At 35.9% G+C, this 18,002-nt stretch overlaps 1 protein-coding gene across 1 annotated transcript in view; it reads right to left on the bottom strand.

Moving 5' to 3' along the window:
* Window positions 1-323: 323 nt before the first annotated feature.
* The window catches only part of LOC113108475 (transmembrane protein 131-like), a 35,761-nt gene continuing 18,082 nt past the window's right edge, over window positions 324-18,002 (bottom strand). The window contains exons 7-34 of the mRNA XM_026271638.1: window positions 17,635-17,739; window positions 17,121-17,198; window positions 15,705-15,852; window positions 14,776-14,834; window positions 14,599-14,704; window positions 14,420-14,522; window positions 14,075-14,216; window positions 12,942-13,112; window positions 12,446-12,515; window positions 11,690-11,810; window positions 11,487-11,556; window positions 11,248-11,357; window positions 10,368-10,437; window positions 10,191-10,294; window positions 9,123-9,265; window positions 8,086-8,272; window positions 7,784-7,969; window positions 7,564-7,698; window positions 6,289-6,796; window positions 6,070-6,200; window positions 5,117-5,244; window positions 3,635-3,811; window positions 3,475-3,547; window positions 3,288-3,382; window positions 2,577-2,706; window positions 2,421-2,500; window positions 2,216-2,337; window positions 324-776 (exon numbers count right to left, since the gene is read on the bottom strand). Coding sequence (XP_026127423.1) covers window positions 486-776; window positions 2,216-2,337; window positions 2,421-2,500; window positions 2,577-2,706; window positions 3,288-3,382; window positions 3,475-3,547; window positions 3,635-3,811; window positions 5,117-5,244; window positions 6,070-6,200; window positions 6,289-6,796; window positions 7,564-7,698; window positions 7,784-7,969; window positions 8,086-8,272; window positions 9,123-9,265; window positions 10,191-10,294; window positions 10,368-10,437; window positions 11,248-11,357; window positions 11,487-11,556; window positions 11,690-11,810; window positions 12,446-12,515; window positions 12,942-13,112; window positions 14,075-14,216; window positions 14,420-14,522; window positions 14,599-14,704; window positions 14,776-14,834; window positions 15,705-15,852; window positions 17,121-17,198; window positions 17,635-17,739 — 3,843 coding nt within the window. The 3' untranslated portion in view covers window positions 324-485. The remainder of the gene's footprint in view (window positions 777-2,215; window positions 2,338-2,420; window positions 2,501-2,576; window positions 2,707-3,287; window positions 3,383-3,474; window positions 3,548-3,634; window positions 3,812-5,116; window positions 5,245-6,069; window positions 6,201-6,288; window positions 6,797-7,563; window positions 7,699-7,783; window positions 7,970-8,085; window positions 8,273-9,122; window positions 9,266-10,190; window positions 10,295-10,367; window positions 10,438-11,247; window positions 11,358-11,486; window positions 11,557-11,689; window positions 11,811-12,445; window positions 12,516-12,941; window positions 13,113-14,074; window positions 14,217-14,419; window positions 14,523-14,598; window positions 14,705-14,775; window positions 14,835-15,704; window positions 15,853-17,120; window positions 17,199-17,634; window positions 17,740-18,002) is intronic.

Below are 18,002 nucleotides of genomic sequence, written 5' to 3'. Positions count from 1 at the left end.
GACATACACAATTTTGACCTTGCATATTGTCAGGTTATTTAGCGTATTTATTAGCTTCTTATATATATGACTCATTCTTCATCTCGAAGCACAATGATCTGAATTCTCCCTTACGGTTTCTTACTGTAGTTCTGTGGTCAGTAACTCTCTTCAATTGTATCCGGTTTCCCAAATGAGAACAATTACATTTTGTCAGATTTAACTCAGGCACAAATCTGTCCCCCCAAATAAATATGATTAAGTAGGAACACACGCACACACACACACACACACACACACACACAGGAATTCAGATCATTTAATTCACAACACAAAATCAAGTACAAAACTTTTTCTTTTTTATTTTCAATGGTCAAACTTGCAAAACGTCTAGAAAAATATACAACTAAATGCAGAACCTTACCACAACAACAAACAAAAGAAAGAAGAGCATTCACATTTCCCCGCATTACAGATAAAAGCAGATGGTCTTCTTCCTGGTTTGCTCACATCTCGCCGCAGAAGCCCGAATCGCTGGAGAGCTGCGAGGTGGAGCTCCGGTTCGAGGACGAGGACTTCCATATGTCCAAATACATGTGTGGTCCAAAGGGGTTGAAGCTGGAGTACTGTTTTCTCGGGCAAGCGCCGCCCGGTTCACGGCTGAAGGGTGCGACGGGCGAGATGTGTGCGGACCGCTCCGAGCCGTAGTGACTCGGCTGGGGCTCGCTTTGAGGAGTCCAGATCGAGCCGAACAGACTGGACATGGGTGACAGACTTCTGGTTCCTGAAAAGTATGGCTGGAAAAACAACACAAAGATTGCTTTAATATTCCAAACACCTACTTACAAACACCTCCAAGTTTTAACTCTTGCAAGTGAAGAAATTGTGTCACAAGTATGGTAATTTTAAAATAATTAATATAGCTATTGTGACCCTGGAGCACAAAACTGGTCTCTGGGGTATATTTGTAGTAATAGCCAACAATACATTGTATGCGTTAAAATGATGCGTAAAGATCATGTTCCATGAAGATATTTAGTCAATTTCCTACTGTAAATATACCCAAACTTAATTTTTGATTAGTAATATGCATTGCTAAGAACTCTTTCTGGACGACTTTTAAAAGCTATTTTCTATATATTTAGATTTTTCTTTTTGGACCGTCAGATCTCAGACAAATATTGTCCGATCCAAATATACCATACATCAATGGATAATGTGTTTATTGCATAAATCTCAATTTCAAAACATATATATATATTGTTTTTGTCAACAAATGTAAACAATGCCTAATTTGCATATTTAACCCTCTGGTGCTGTTCAGTGATTTTTTAATTTTTATTTATTTATTTTTTAATTTTTTTACATCTTCAGAATAAGTAACTTGGTAAAGGTTTTGGCTCTTGCTATGTGAATAAAAATCATGGACATGACTCTAAAAGGTTAAACTGTCCTAAAAATAAAAGTCTCACTTGTATTGTCTGCGGTCTAAAATGACTGCGTTGGAAAGGAATGGGAAGCAGATGCATCTAGTGGAGATGATTGGTACTGCACCCAAAAAACTCACTGAAAGCTAATTTTTTTAGATATCAACCTCAAATTTGAAACACAACTTAATAACAATATATGTATGGTTTTTTTTGGCATTTAAAAAAATATTAGGAAAACATTTAAAAATATATATTTTGTGCATTTTTCATAAACTTAAGAGACTTCCATAGCTTTTTTAATTTCACTTTTTTCCACTTCAGCAATAATCTGCCAAGTGCGTTCATTAAAGCATTAAAAAATGTATGACAGTTTATACTCAAAAAGTGGTTAACGGGTAATAGATGGATCATAACTTTTCAATAAATATAATTTAATACCATAAAATTCCCTAAAAATACAAAATATTAAATAGAAAATATTATCAAACTGAACAAATAAAATAAATTGGTAATACTTTACAATAAGGCAATAAGGAACAATAAAAAGGAACATTATTTAATGCACTGTGAATAAACATGAACAAACAATTAACTTCATAAACTAACATTGACAAAGATGCATAAATACTGTAATGAATGTATTGTTTGTTCATGTTTGTTCAACCAAGATTAACTAATGGAACCTTATTGTAAATTGCACCGCCACACGAACATCACAAGAGGGTTAAACACCACATTTTAGAAAAACTTAAAGTTTATGTGACTTTTAGAAAGATCTGGACAAAAGCGAGCGCTGTCGATCTCACCTTGCTGGTGTCCCAGGTGGAGCTGATGTTTTGGGTGGTGTTCTCACCCCAGACCGGCTGATGGCTGTGCGTCACAGTTTGGCTTTCATGGCATGAGAATGCATTTTGGTAATTGCTGTTACCTTCAAGAAACAAAGGAAGAAAACGGTCACTCATCTTTGTCCAGCTGCATGCTCCAGTGCTGGATGAGACTCACAACACTCACCTGATGGGACGTAGCTGCTCGGATGATTGTAGGGAGAAGGACTCGCAGCATGCTGGCTGTTCATGTTGTTCCAGAGGAAGCTTCACAAAAACAGTTTTAATGTGATGGCGTGTGGTCACACCACCACATAACATGCTAAATAATTAAGAGACATACCTGTGGTATCCCGATGAGGGGCTCTGGGGGACGAACGGGAGGGATTCGCTCATGTTGTACCTGAATTCATTGGTCAGAGGAACCGAGGCGGGTGACCACGTCTCTTCAATCACACTACAGCCGACTGTGTCTGCGGGAAACCGCGTGAATCAAAAACACGATCAGACGTCCAGGACATTTAATTAGAGTGGGAACAAAAGACAAGGGTCGACTGAACTGTAAAATCAGCTCTTTATTATACATTGCATTATCATCTGAGAGCTGAATGAATAAGCTTTTGATGTATGGTTTGTTATGACGGGACAATATTTGGCCCGAGATATGACTATTTAAAAATCTGGAATCTGAGGAAGCAAAAATAATAATTGCAATATATAGAAAATCATCTTTAAAGTTGGTCAAATTAAGTTCTTTGCAATGCATATTGCATGAAGTTTTGATATATTTACAGTAGGAAATTTCCTAAATATCTTTACTTAATATCCTAATGATTTTTGGCACAAAAGAAAAATCATTTTGACCCATACAATGTATTTTGGGCTATTGCTACAAATATACCCCAGAGACTCCAGACTTCAGGGACACATGCAATCATGTAATCCATAATAAAGTAACTGTAATCTGGATATGAGTATTTTATAATGTAATCTATTTACAAGTACTTCAATTGTGCAATCTGATTACATCATCACTACCCAGCATGCCCCTCACCGATGCTTTTGTCCACACCTGCGTATACATCGAGAGCCGGCGCGGGACACACGTCTGGGCTCTGGCACACTTCCCTGACACACAGATTGTTCATGCTGTGGACAAACACGTTTATAGATCATTAAAGCACTTTCAGAAACCTTAAATCAAGTAAAAAACAACAAACATGACAAATCGGCTCCTTTACCTTTGAGTTTTGTAGGAGTAGTTCATGTAACACTCCCGGTCTTTTGGACACGGGTGGTACTGGTTGTTGTCTCCTAAAAAACAAACGAACAAATTTTGATTAAAAGTGTTATTGATAATAGTTTAGTGGTCAGGTGTGAATGGAGCGTGTGATCTCTTACTCCTGCAGGGGTGTCTGCTGGGGTCCTTCTCTCCCTCTGCACTGCTGGCACTGCTCCAGCTGCCCCAGGACCCACGGCTGGCTCTCACACTGCCTGATGAGCTGCTGGAATCAGAGCCGGACTCCCACTGCAGACGCCGCTCTGGACATTTACGCCTCGGTCTGCTCAAACACGAACCTGTGTTTATGTGAAAGGAGAACGTTTAACAAAACTCACGTGGAGAGATATAGTAGATCAGGTCAGTTTGTGTGTGTGTGCGCGCATGTAGAATAATTCAGATTTTTTAAATGTTTTGATAGTTTCTCGTGCTCATCAAGGCTGTGTTTATTTGATCAAAAATACAGTAAAAATTTTGAAATATTATTTTAATTTAAAGCAATCGTCTGCTGTGAATTTTTGCTAAAATTTAATTTATTCCTGTGACAAAAGACTGCATTTATTTAATCAAAAATACAGTAAAATTTGTTAAATATTATTTTAATTTAAAACAACTCTCGTCTGTGAATTTATGCTAAAATTTAATTTATTTCTGTTATAAAATACTGCATTTATTTGATCGAAAATACAGTAAAAATTTTGAAATATTATTTAAATTTTAAACAACTGTCATCTATTTAAATGTAAGCTAAAATGTAATTTATTATTGTGATCAAAGGCTGTTTATTTGATTAAAAAATACAGTAATTTTTTTGAAATATTATTTTAATTTAAAACAACTGTCATTTTAATTTATTTCTGTGTTAAAAGACTGCATTTATTTGATCAAAAATACAGTAAAATTTTTGAAATATTTTAATTTAAAACCGCTGTTGTCTGTGTGAATGTATACTAAAATATTATTTATTCCTATGATCAAATGCTGTATTTGTTTGATCGAAAACACAGTAAAATTTGTAAATTATTATTTTAGTTTAAAATAACAGTTTGCAATGTGAATATATAGTAAAGTGTAATTTAATCCTGTGATCAAAGCTGTGTTTTCAGCATCATTACTTCAGTCTTCAGTGTAACATGATCTTCAGAAATCAGAATAATACACTGCTTTTCTGCACGAAAATCTGTCGAATATTTTTGTGGAAACCATGATACACTAGTTTGGGGTTGATTAAAAAAAAAAAAAGAAAGAAAACATTACGTTTATTCATCAAGGTCGCAATTAAACTGATCAAAAGTGACACTAAAGACATTTATAATGTTACAAAAGATGTCTACTTTAAATAAATACTGTATATTGAACTTTCAGAGAAACACTATTTATGATAACACTGATAATAAGAACTATTAATAATAACGGAGCACACTGATTTCTGAAGATCATGTGACACTGAAGACTGGAGTAATGATGCTGAAAATACTGCTACGCATCACAGAAATACATTACATTTCACAACATAATAGAACGGAAAACACAGCATCATGTGGTCATGTTGTCTTCGACAGCTGTAGATGATCAGGATGCCGTGGCTGACATCACTTCCTCACCGCTGTGTTTGACAGGGCTGTCTGGATTGGCTCCTGCTTTAGTTGGTTCAGTGTTGCGGGATCGAGCAGCATTACGCTGAGACTCTCTCTCGCTCTCTGTCACCATGAGGACGCAGTTTTCAGGAAGCCTGTGGATTAACAGTATAAAAAATACATTACATACCACTTGTTATGTGTGAAAAAAAATCATGAACATAATTCGAAAAAGTCACTTGTATTGTTTGCAGTGAAAAATGACAAAACGCTGGACACGAATGTGAAGTGGATTCATCTAGAGGAAACGTTTAGTCCTGCACCCAAACAAAATTCACTGAAAACTCATTTTTTAAGATATCAACTTCAAATTTGGAAAATATATTTTACATTTAAAATTGTAAAATAGCATTTTTGTGCATTTTGCATCGTTATTAACTTTTAAATTAAACTTCTAGAACTTTTTGGGCTTACTTTTTTAAAAAACGTAAAAAATAAAAAATAAAATACAAGACATATTTGATAAAAATAGTTTGTCTTGAGAGCAAAAATATGTTTAACAGTAAAGTGCTAAAATATTGACATCTCTTACAGATATCAAGTTGTCTCAGTTTTTTTTTTTTTTATGAGATATATTTATTTCAATAATCATACATTTGAAATTCTTATTCATATGTCTTGAGATCTAACTTTTAAATTGTGAATAGCATACCGTTGCCAATAAATGATTTCAAATGCTTACCGAGTTGTTAAAATAATCTATTTATAATATATACACAAGTTATGTTACATGTGTGAATTAAATGCTAGGCCATGTGGTCTGTTGAAAGCGCTATATAAATGCAGTCCATTTACCGTTTAGTGTGCAAACGTTCATTAGCGTAAAAAAAACAGTGAATCAGGAATCAAGACAGTTCACTGTCGGTTCCCTCACACATCTATCAGATGAAGGTTTAAAGCAGAAGTGTGCAGCTTGTTACCCAGGATTGAGCTCGGCGACTCTCCTGCGGCTCCTGCCCGTGTTTCTCTTGGTTTTGGAGCTGGAGACCGACACTCCGAGTTCTGCATCTTTCTCCGGTCTCTTCTTCGGACTGCTGCATCTTTCCGTCTTCTGAAGGACAGGCACAAACACTTCATCAGTGATCAGAGAAGCTTCTGCTATAACAAACGGCCATCTTCTTATGCCTATCCATTCTTACCTCTACATTATTCCTCGTTTCTGCTTGATTTTTTCTTTCACACTCCTGGTTTTCCGCTGTTTCGTTCTCAGGCTGAGGGACTCTGCTTGTTATGAGGCTTTCCGGAAGAATTTCCATTGGAAACATATCAGCTGGCACTGCCTCGTCCCCTCTGGACTCTCTAAAGTGCTGTTTCTTCTCGCTTTCGTCTAATACGTTGTTGTTATTGTTGTTACAAACTTCTGGGTCTAACTGGAAGCTGCGCTCTCGATCGTCGTCGGCGGGAGGACTGCAGCGGTCCGAGGCAGAGGAAACACCAGAAGCAGACGCAGGGCTGTTCTTATATCGACCGTAAAGGAACGACACCTTCATTTGCTTCTTTGGAAACTGGGAAGATGCTCCAGAAGTTTTCTTGGATGATGACTGAGGTCGAATCGTCCCGTTGGCCACAGCTGGAGATCCCCTGCCTTTGCCTTTATCAGACGGGTGGCTCGTGTCGGAGTAGTTCTTACAGCTGCCTTTTCCTCTACTGTAAAATAATAATAATTAAAACTGAGATACCATCATTTAAACATCACATATTGCTGCTTCTTAAATTTGCAGGTAAAAAAATATTATTAATAAAAAATGTGAACCAAAATGGGTGTGTAAAAAACTAACAAGCAATACCTTAATAATAATAATAATTTGAGTCATATACATAATATTACTGAATATAGCATCTTTAGTTTACAATAATAGTCGTAAAAAATTACAAGAAAATAAAATAGATTTTTAATTATTAAAATGATTTTTATAAAATAAATTTACAATTAAATTAAAAATATTTTTATTAAATAAAATTAGCAAAACACAAACGAACAAAAATTTTTTTTTATCATGTTTATATAATAAACTTTTTTTTTTTAAATCACTGAATGTTTTATCTTTCAAATAAATAATAATTTACTATTTTTTTATATTGCTATTATTAATTGTTTAAACTTAAAACTACCTATCAAAAGTATTTTAACAAATATTTTTTATGTTTTTAAAGAAGTCTCTTCTGCTCATCAAGCATGCGTTGCTTCGTTTAGAAATACAGTAAAAGCAGTAATATTGTGAAATATTTTTACTATTTAAAATAACTGCTTTCTATGTGAACATTTATTAAACTGTAATTATTTCTGTGATGCTCCGCTGTATTTTCAGCATCATTCCTCCAGTCTTCAGTGTCACACGATCTTCAGAAATCAGAATAATATACTGATTTGCTGCTGATAATATATTGTGTTATTATTATTAGAGCCGTCTCACCTGACGCCGTTCGTGACGCTGATATTTTCTCGAGGTACTGAGTTGTGATTGCTACGTGGACTCGGTGTGGAGAAGTCGCTCAGAATGTGCTGAGCTTGATGGAAAGCCATCAGACAAACAGCAGCTAGAGAGGAACTGCGGAGAGAAGAGCTGTGATATGAATGCACAGAAGCACAGCGGGGTGTTTGGTGCTGGTTTGAGTATGATATGAGCTGCTGACCAGGTGAAAACCAGTGTGATGATCCAGAAGGGCTGCTCCCAGACGGGTCCTGGGACCACCTGAGCACACAGGGGCAGCATGTGGTGAGGAAGAGTCACGTTCAGGGTGAAGAGGAAGAGGGAGCCTCGTTCTGTCACCAGAGTCAAGTCTCTGATCACCCACGAAGAGGTGAAGTCTGGAGTGAATCTGGAGAGATGCAGAGAGAATCAAAATAAATAAAATATCTTTTAATGGCATATGATCTGCACTTCATTAAAACAGACACATGCACATGCTCTTTGACATTAGCACTCGAGACTCACGCGATGGTGATTTCTGAGGACGAGTTGTAGTCCACTTGGAAAGACCTGCAGTCTTCCACCTCAAAGCCATAACCTTGACATTTATATCCATTAATGCTCATGGACACTACAGTCAACGGCAGCTCGCCTGCATTCTCCACCTTAAAGCTCTTCTGGATGGAAAACAAGGGCTTTCTTGACTGTAAACCTGTGAAAAGACAAGAAACTGAATGGAAGATGCTGCTAATGCACTTTGCATAGGGTCCTCTTTCACTATTTATCTGTGTTTTTATATATATTAGGGATGCACGATATTGGATTTTGGCCGATATTCGATATGCCGATATTTTCTAAATAATTTTGGCCGATACCGATACCGATATATATAAACATTTTCGCTTGATATATTTAAACTTTAATTTTACTGAAGAGAAATCCATGTATCTCTTCTGTACTGATTCTACCATAAATGTATTATTTTACAAATGTAGACAGACATTCACACCTGAAAAACAGGTCAATTATTTCACTTGGAGAATATCGGTTTGGCTCATCGGCAGAAATATTCATATCGGCCGATACCGATGATGGTCATTTTAAGCTTTTATCGGCCGATACCGATGTTGTGCCGATATTATCGTGCATCCCTAATATATATATATATATATATATACTCCCAAAAGCAAGTTTTTTTTGTACAGGAGAGTCTTGGTGTAGGTATCGTATCGGTATCGGTAAAAAAATGAGTAAAAAAATATCGGATATCGGCAAAAATCCAAAATTAAATAAAATTATTTAAAAAAAACAACCTTTAACTGATGTTAACTGAACAGCCAATCAGAGTTTGGCCAGAACATGCTGAATCAGCCAAACTGAGGCTGATGTGAGGAAAAGATGAGCTGACAGAAGAAGTGGAGATGAGCTAGAAATGAGCTGACAGAAGAAGAGGAGATGAGCTAGAGATGAGCTGACAGAAGAAGAGGAGATGAGCTAGAGATGAGCTGACAGAAGAAGAGGAGATGAGCTAGAGATGAGCTGACAGAAGAAGAGGAGCTCACCATCTCTGCACTCCATGAGGCTCGACTGGGGCACGTTGAAGCGCAGTGAAGCTGCAGGACCAGGGAGCTTCCCTCCGACTCGCAGGAGCTCCTTTGCCCCGTAGCCTTTAACCAGAACCATGTCAAACACAGTCAGGTTGTTCCTGTCACAAAACAGAGAGAGCCACAATTACTATGTGCCAACAACTCCTAGAAAGAAAGGGTCTGCTTGCATTTGTGTGCACTCACAATATCGACAAGATGTTGTGCTTTTGTAAAATCAAGAAAACAAACGTGTGTGTTCTGCCGTCTCGGTGCATCACAAAAATGAACCGAAACTCAGCGTACACCCCTCCTGCCTCACAAACATGAGAAATATTTCTATAGAAAGCTTTAAATGTTTACTATTGATTCTAAAGGAATCAATTTAAACTGGAAGCAATTCTCTCAGATTATGTAATCTGTATGAAAGGTGCATTACTGTGGAGATCAGGGAGTCAGCAACTTTATCTTCGCAGCTGAAACACTGACTCAGAAAACTCTAATTTATTAATAAACAATTATTACCCCACACATAGTCATTACTTTTGCGTTAAGCTTTATGTGTGTGCTTGAGCACGGAAAAGGCTTTATATTAAAAGCCCACCAACAGCAAGATTTTTATTGGTTTTTAAAGAAGTCTCTTCTGCTCACCAAGGCTGCATTTATTTGATCAGAAATACAGCAAAACCAGTAATATTCTGAAATATTTTTATTATTTAAAATAACTGGTTTCTATTAGAATTTATTTTAAAGTGTAATTTATTTCTGTGATGTGCAGCTGTATTTTCAGCATCAGTCTTCAGTGTCACAATGTACTGTTCAAAAACTTTTGACTGGTCGTGTATATTTAAGGATATGTAATTAGTCTACTGAACGACTACTAATGTACTAGATAAAAATTAAAGTTGGCAGATTAAATTGTAAATCATTTTTCAAAACGTGTCCTAGGAAATACATTGAGGTTTTTATGACAGTTCTGTCCATTCACAACATTTCTAATGAAAGAGCTCAGTGCTAAAGAGATAAAAGATTTGTGCAGAGCAGAACCTGATGAGGATCACTGAGGAGACGTGTTTGTGTTCTGTGGGTCGGTACAACACCGAAACCGTCCTGGACTCCTCCGGCCGAAGAAGGAATCTCAACACACTGCTCTGTTTGCAGAACACAAGAGTTATTAGATACACAACACACACTTCATAGTGTTTAATAAGATCATGAGCTTACCTTGTGATCAGCAGCCAACAGAAGAAACTCTGCTGTAGTGATGTTCACAGAAAGTGGACTAATATTAAACCTAGAACAGATACAGATACAACAGATGTCCTGGAGTTATTTTTCAGGAACACTGTTAACTAAAATAAAAAATAAATAAAAAAAATAGATTTTTTGTTAACTGAAATAAAGCTGAAATAAAACATAACGGGAAAAAAACAACAACAGACAAACAAAAAGAAGAATAAAATAAAATAAAAAAGACAAAACCAGAAATAAAATCAAATATAAATATCTGCAAAAAAAAAAAAGAAATTTCTTGTGAACTAAATAAATAAAAAAAACTAGTTGATGTACTAAAATGACTGAAAACATAATAATAATAATAATAATAATAATAATAATAATAATAATAATAATAATTAAAACAAAATGACGAAAAGTAAATAAAATAAAATAAAAAATTACAAAAGCTAAAAATAAAATAAAATATAAATATCTGCTGAAAAAATTTGAAAGATCTTGGGAACTAAAAAAAATTAATAAAAAAAATTGAAGTACTAAAATAATTGAAACCGAAATAAAAATAAAATAAAATAAAATTAATGAATTAAATAAAAAAAAACATGACAAAAGCAGATGAAAACACTCAAATTAAAGCTAATTAAAAATATGAATAAATACTATTATATAAAAAAAAACACTAAAATAACAAATCTCATGACTCTTTAACCTTATGTGAAAATATATGTCCTATTAACATCAACAATTTGGCATGTAAACGCTTGTAATTACTGTATTTCATACTGCACCAGATATTACATTTTTCATTAAGGCATTGTAATTAATGGTCAGAATTTAGGCCACATGAGTGTGTGTTTACAGTAAACACCATTTGGTCAGCACGTCGAGGGCTTCTAGGGGAACCGGGTATGAGGACAGCGTTCGGACCTCCACAGAAACCACCGAACCAGTCGGGTTCTTCAGAGTGAACTTCTTCACCTGGAATTAAATACAACAATTAGCTGTATAATGCACTAAAACAAGCCATATTTGATTCTCACTAAAGATACTCTCTAAAGAGTTTTAACGTGTGAGTTTAAAAGATCTTTACGTAAGGTGTTTGCATACCTTACTCTCATTGACAGGTGTGGCCCCGAAGTCCAGGGGTGAAGAGTGGTTTACAGGAAGTCTGGGCCACCTGAAACACACACACACACACACACACACACACACACACAGCGAGAGAGAAACAGATGCATACATACTCAATAAAACAGTATGTATATCTGCAGTGCATGCATATATGTTTAAACATCTTTTCACACGTTCACCTGCATGAAAACTCTTTGCTGCAATGCCAACGGCTACAGAGCGCAGACGCCAGACTGCTGTCTACTCTCCAGAGCGATGAGGAGGATTCTGGGAGAAGAGATTGCTGCCACTCAGCATGTCCTGCACAGAACAAACCAAAAACAATTCAGTTTTTACTTGCATACTCATAAAAGATGCAAAAACTACTATATCACAATCTATTCAATCCACTTTACACACTAGAGGGCCTCGAGATGACCTAAAAGTTATTTAAAATAGGACCAGATGTGCAATACAATAAGCTGAAACATCTAATAATTACAATATTTATTTTATAATTAAAAAACTTCCTCACAGGGTAATTATGGAATACTAAAATCATAAAAAACATAAAATAATAATATATAAACATATTTCAGCTAGTTGCCAAATCAACATTTCTAATTTTTATGCAATGCAATTATATGTATTAAACTTTTTAGAAATTTAAATGAAAAATTAAAAAACAAATTATATTTTTAGCTCTAAAAGAAAAGCTCTAAAATAATTTATTTGGTAGAAGTTGTAAATAAATAAAAATATTAGTAAAAATCCTTCTCCAGTAATCATGAAAACTAATCAGCTTTTAAAACTTCCCGAATCATTTTGATTCATCATTTTAGCTGTTTTTTCAGTTGCAGGAACTAGATTAAAATAAGTTTTCAAAACCAAACCAGGGCTAAAGAAGCCTTCGAATATTGTTTAGACAATGGAGGACAAAAAGGTGTGTGTCTCACCTGCTCTGGACAAACGGACAGGACAGAGACGTCCACACTCCTCGGCAGACTCAAACACAACATCTCCCTGCTGAGGATCAGTTCAGACAAAAACATGCAACGTCTGGGGCTTAATCATAGCAGAACATTTGTGAACACATGAATGAATCTATGTTTGAATGAATCATTTGAGTCAGTGATTCAATGATCCATTCATAAAGTCTTGCTTAGTTTCTGAATGAATCATGCGTTCTGAACAAACTGTTTGAATAAATGATTCAATTATGAAGACACTCACTTGATTCCTTTCTAAATGAATCAGTCGTTCTGAACGAATCGTTCGAATGAATGATTCAGTGACCTACAGGTGGTTTTAGTGTCATATTTATTTATCCACCAGAGGACTGAACCAGCTCAAACACACTCGTAATTATCATGATCAATATCAAATATCAAGTTATTATTTTAGTGTGAACCGTGTCTGTATTTTGAAGCATGTTCAGACGTATTTTTTTACCTTTGAAGCGGTAGAGTATGTTTGGAGGTGAAGCTCCACTGGAGTCCCCACACTGGTTCTCAGAGTCACTGTGCCCCTGAGGATTGTGGGTAAAGATGAGCTGAGCAGCTGAAGAGACAGAAGCTTCCAGCTCCCAGGCCTCACTTCTAGGGACTTTGTCAAATTTACAATCTATGAAATGAGAAAATGTATTTTATCTCAGGAAAGCTGTAAAAACGGCAAGGTCCTAACTAATGTCATATTTTGTGTGGTATTCATTTATATTTTTTTTAAAGAAGTCTCTTCTGCTCACCGAACCTGCATTTATTTGATCCGAAATACAGCAAAACCAGTAATATTGTGAAATATTTTTATTATTTAAAATAACTGGTTTCTATTAGAATATCTATTAAAATATAATTTATTTCTGTGATGCTCCGCTGTATTTTCAGCATCATTCCTCCAGTCATCAGTGTCACATGATCTTCAGAAATCATGAAAATATGCTGCTCGAGAAACATTATTAGTAATATTAATAATATTTAAAACAGTTTAGTAGGTTTTTTGATGAATAGAAAGACCCAAAGTTCAGAATTTATCTGAAATAAAAAGCTTTTGTAGCATTATACACTATACCATTTAAAAGCTTGGAGTCAGTATCTTTCTTTTTTGGGGAAATAAGTTATTAAAATCAATACTTTTATTTAGCAAGGATGCTTTAAATTGATCGAAAGTGATGATAAAGACATTTATAACGTTACAAAAGATGTCTATTTCAGACAAACGCTGTTCTTCTGAACTTTCTATTCATCAGAAAAACCTGAAAAATTCTACTCCGTGGTTTTCAACACAATAATAATCACAATAATAATCAGAAATGTGCTGAAATGATGCTGAAAATTCAGCTGCGCATCACAGAAATAAATTACACTTTAACAGAGATTCACACAGAATGCAGCTAGTTGAAATAATAAAAATATTTCACAATATTGCTGCTGTATTTTGAATCAAATAAATGCAAGCTTTTTAAAAAAAGCATAAAAAATCATACTTTTCAGGAATTTGTAACTGGTCATGTTTAATATTATTTCGTTTTAATGGTGTATTATAAGAACTATGTTAACTAGTTAAAAACTAGGTTAGCATGTGTTTACCTTAAAGAGTCTGTGCTGGGACAGAGAGATGTTAGTGATCCTGAAGCTGATGAAGAAAGGGTTAAAGATCCAGAGCTCGAGCTCAGACTCCTTCTGCTTCTGACGCACCTGAACTAAAGATCTCAGCTCGGAGCCGAAGCGTCTGAAACACACACACGAACAGCGTTTACGGTCACTTCACACGTCTGATGAAGGCAGGACACTTCTGTTCACATGTGCATAACATTTAAAACACCGGGTGCATTTACAGAGAATCAATTAACCAGTCAACACTGTGTCTTTGTAGTCTAAGTGATTTAAATATTATATTTAAAAACAGATAAAGTTAAAGCATAAGGCTCTTACCTGTGTGTGCTTTCCAGCAGTGGATAGAAATGCACCGTTCTGTTTGCTACAATCTCTAAGCCGAACTGACTCGGACAGCTTTTACTTTTAGCCGACAAAGAGCCTAAAAACAAAAAAGGCAAACCCAATCAAGCAAACGCAGCTGACGTCCGTATGAAGGAGTATTTTAGGTTACTGACGTCTACAGAAGAGCCAAGCCACTCGAGTGAAGTTCTTAGAGGAAGGTTTGAGCAGCGCTTCGCTCAGTTCAACACGGCTGTGTGTTCTGGACAAGAGCTGGATCTCCTTAAAAACACACGGGACGAGTCAAACCAGGCGTTTCGGAACTAAACTCATCAGAAGATGTGTGCACATACCTTCACAAAGAGCGTTTTATCCCCCGAGTTCAACACCAACACGGATATCCTGGGATCTGCTGCATTAAAAATGAACAAATGATTAGAAAATACATCATTTGAATATTGCTTCCAAATGAAAAACAAAAAAGAACGCACTGCATGGTGGCCACAAGGTGGCGCTGTGACACCAGGAGAGGAGCGGAGCATTTTAATAAAATAAAAGCATTACTTTATTATAATAAGGAAGTGAAATAGTCTTTGCTCATATCTAATTACCACTTCAAAGAGTGCATGGATTTACAGTTACTGCATAGAGGTTATTCCAAAAAACGGTGCAAAATAAAATGCAACAAAATGAAACAAACATAACTATATGCATTATTTTCGGAGGTTTAATAACATTTGTTTATAATGAATCTGTCACACTGAATAACTGATTATTTACATGCTATAGTTAAGTAAAGCATGCTGTGTGTGCTTTCTCTTAACAAAAGAAAAAGAATGGAAATGTCGTCTTGCTGTGGTTCTGTGGTTGTGTATATTACAACATTTTTACACGACTAGAACACATCTTTATGATCTCGCCAAGACCCCACGAAACAAAAACATGTGCGTCAGAAATCATGCTGAAAAACACCATGAACACACAACAAACTGACCAGTGTGTGTGTGAGAGTGTGTGTGTGTGTGTGTGTGAGAGAGCGCATGTGTGTGCTTTTGTGTGTGTATGTGCTTTTGTGTGTGTGTGTGTGTGTGTGTATGTGTGAGTGCGTGTGAGAGTGAGTGAATCATAAAAAAAATAAAAAATGCTGACGGGGTCAAAGATAAACGAGAAAACGAAACCAAAGCCAAAAATAAATAAAGGCAGCAAAACGCTCACTTCACACAAATATCACTCGGAGGATTTGAGTCCAAATAAAAAAGGATGAAAGTAGAAAGGGACGAACCGGCATCATCTTCTGGTGGAGCGAGGAGTAGAAGTACCAGGATGTTCTCCAGCACGTACAGCTTGAGTTTGTCCAGGTGTGTGTCCCCTCTTTCAGAAAGACTGAGCCGAAGTGCAAACCTGCCGTCCTCAGACACTAAACACCAGCCCTGAGAGAAACAGACAAACCACAGGAATACAAGGCGTTCCAACTGAACAACACCAGCAGAAAGATGATCAATCGATGCATCTGAAGTTAATAAAAGAATTAGATGCCTGTGAGTGTAAAGCTGTGAACAGCCCCAAACTGAGTCCCAGGCCTTTCCAACAGAGACTAGCTTTTCCTGTGACAGTAATAAAGACATGATCTCGTAATCTAGTGTCTTCAGATTAGGGCTGCACGACCCAACAACCAGAAATAATCTTCATTTGATTCTTACAGTGAAGACTAAGCAGCACTGAATACTACGGTTAGACCAACCTGAAAAACTTAAACCACTGTTTATTTCATTTTATATTTGTCGTGTTGTATTATATTTGTGCTATTTCTTGTAATTTGTTTATTTGTCAATCAGTAAACAAGTCAAACAACTATTATTATTTTATTTATATTTATTTAATAATTCAATAATTTATTTATTTATTTAATATTTAATTATTATTTAATATTTAATTTTATATTATTTTATTTATATTTATTTTATATTTTATTTATATTATTTTATTTATATTTATTTTATATTTTATTTTATATTATTTTATTTATTTTTGTTTTATATTTTATTTTAGATTATTTCATTTACTTATTGTGGTACGGTAGTGGCATTTTTAAAAGCACAAGTAAAATGTTTTTTGTTTTGTATTTTTTTTTACCTTTTTAATAGTATTTTAAATTTTTTAGGCAGATGCACTTTCCACAAAATCTACAAGGATTCATCGTCTCCAAATAAAGCAATCAAGTTTATCTATTAAAAATTCCTGTTTTTCTTCATATTGCAGAAAAGCAGGATATCGTGATGACAGTTTTTTCCAATGTCATTCAGCCAAGCTTTAGTTGTTGTTTCTGAGAACAGTACAGTAACAATAAACAGTAAATGAAAAAAAGTAGTTTTCCACACAACACAATAGCAGCAGCAACAACGAGGCTTGGAACAGAGCTTTCTTTACTCTCTGGATACCAACAGTGTGATCAAAAAGCATTAAATAAATTAGCTTGGCCAGTTTCCTTCAGAAATGAGAACACAACCCCATTAAAACTTTTTTTAATTTGCATTTAAAGCATGCAAATGTTTGTTTGATGCATTCAAATTGACGTTTATGGCACTGAATATTAGTCTCGGTGTGAACAGGCCTGAGACTGGAAGGCAAACTGAGATCAATATTTGTCCCGGATGAGTTACAGATATATTTGAGGGTTAGTAAGAGTAACGTTCTTTACCTGGGGCTGACTGTGGAACATTTTAGGTAAACTGCAATCAAGCAGCAGACCTAAAATAGTTATATTAGAAGAATCTTCCTGCAGGAGCAAAAGCAAAAGGCCATTTAAATGCTCTTTTCACACCAAATTAAACCGTCACAAAAATACATCTCATTTACATTATGAAGCAGAATGTAATCTGTAGCAATGAAATATTATAACTACACATGATAAAACAAGAATTTTTATTTAAAAAATGCCAGATGCGGTAAAAAACACACACAAATGCAAAAATGGCTTGAATTTTGATGGCTCCTAATGCAATAATTGTTTCTTTCTGTGCAGGCTGCAGGAAAAAATATCAACAGGAACAAGACTTTAGTCATGTGGGATTGCATGAGTGTCTCTCCTGTGTGTGTGTGTGTGTGTGTGTGTGTGTCGCTGGACCTCAGCACAAAGTATAGTTAATAAATAAGAACATTTGCGTGCTTAAAAACACACCACAGCAAGCAAAAAGCAGATGCATGACACACACCTGAGTTTGTGTTAGATTAATGCTCTGTATGTGGGGGAATAACAGAACACTGTCTTTCCTATAGACGTCCTTGACTGAGCCCCCATGCACACCAACCCCGAAAACCTGAGAGAGAGAGAGAGAGAGAGAGAGAGAGGGGGAGAGAGAGAGAGAGAGAGGGAGAGAGGGGGGGGGGGAGAGAGAGAGAGAGAGAGAGAGAGGGATGGGGGGGAGGGGGGGAGAGGGAGAGAGAGAGAGAGAGAAAGAGAGGGGGGGGGGAGAGGGGGGGGAGGGGGGAGAGAGAGGGGGGGGGAAGAGAGGGAGAGAGAGAGGGGGGGGGAGGAAGAGAGAGAGGGGGAGAGAGAGAGAGAGAGACTAAACTAATTTCA

Source organism: Carassius auratus, chromosome 1 (assembly GCF_003368295.1).
Source record: "Carassius auratus strain Wakin chromosome 1, ASM336829v1, whole genome shotgun sequence".
Lineage (NCBI taxonomy): Eukaryota > Metazoa > Chordata > Actinopteri > Cypriniformes > Cyprinidae > Carassius > Carassius auratus.
The sequence above is the reverse complement of the archived record's forward strand: the minus strand, read 5'-3'. Positions and strand labels throughout refer to the sequence as shown.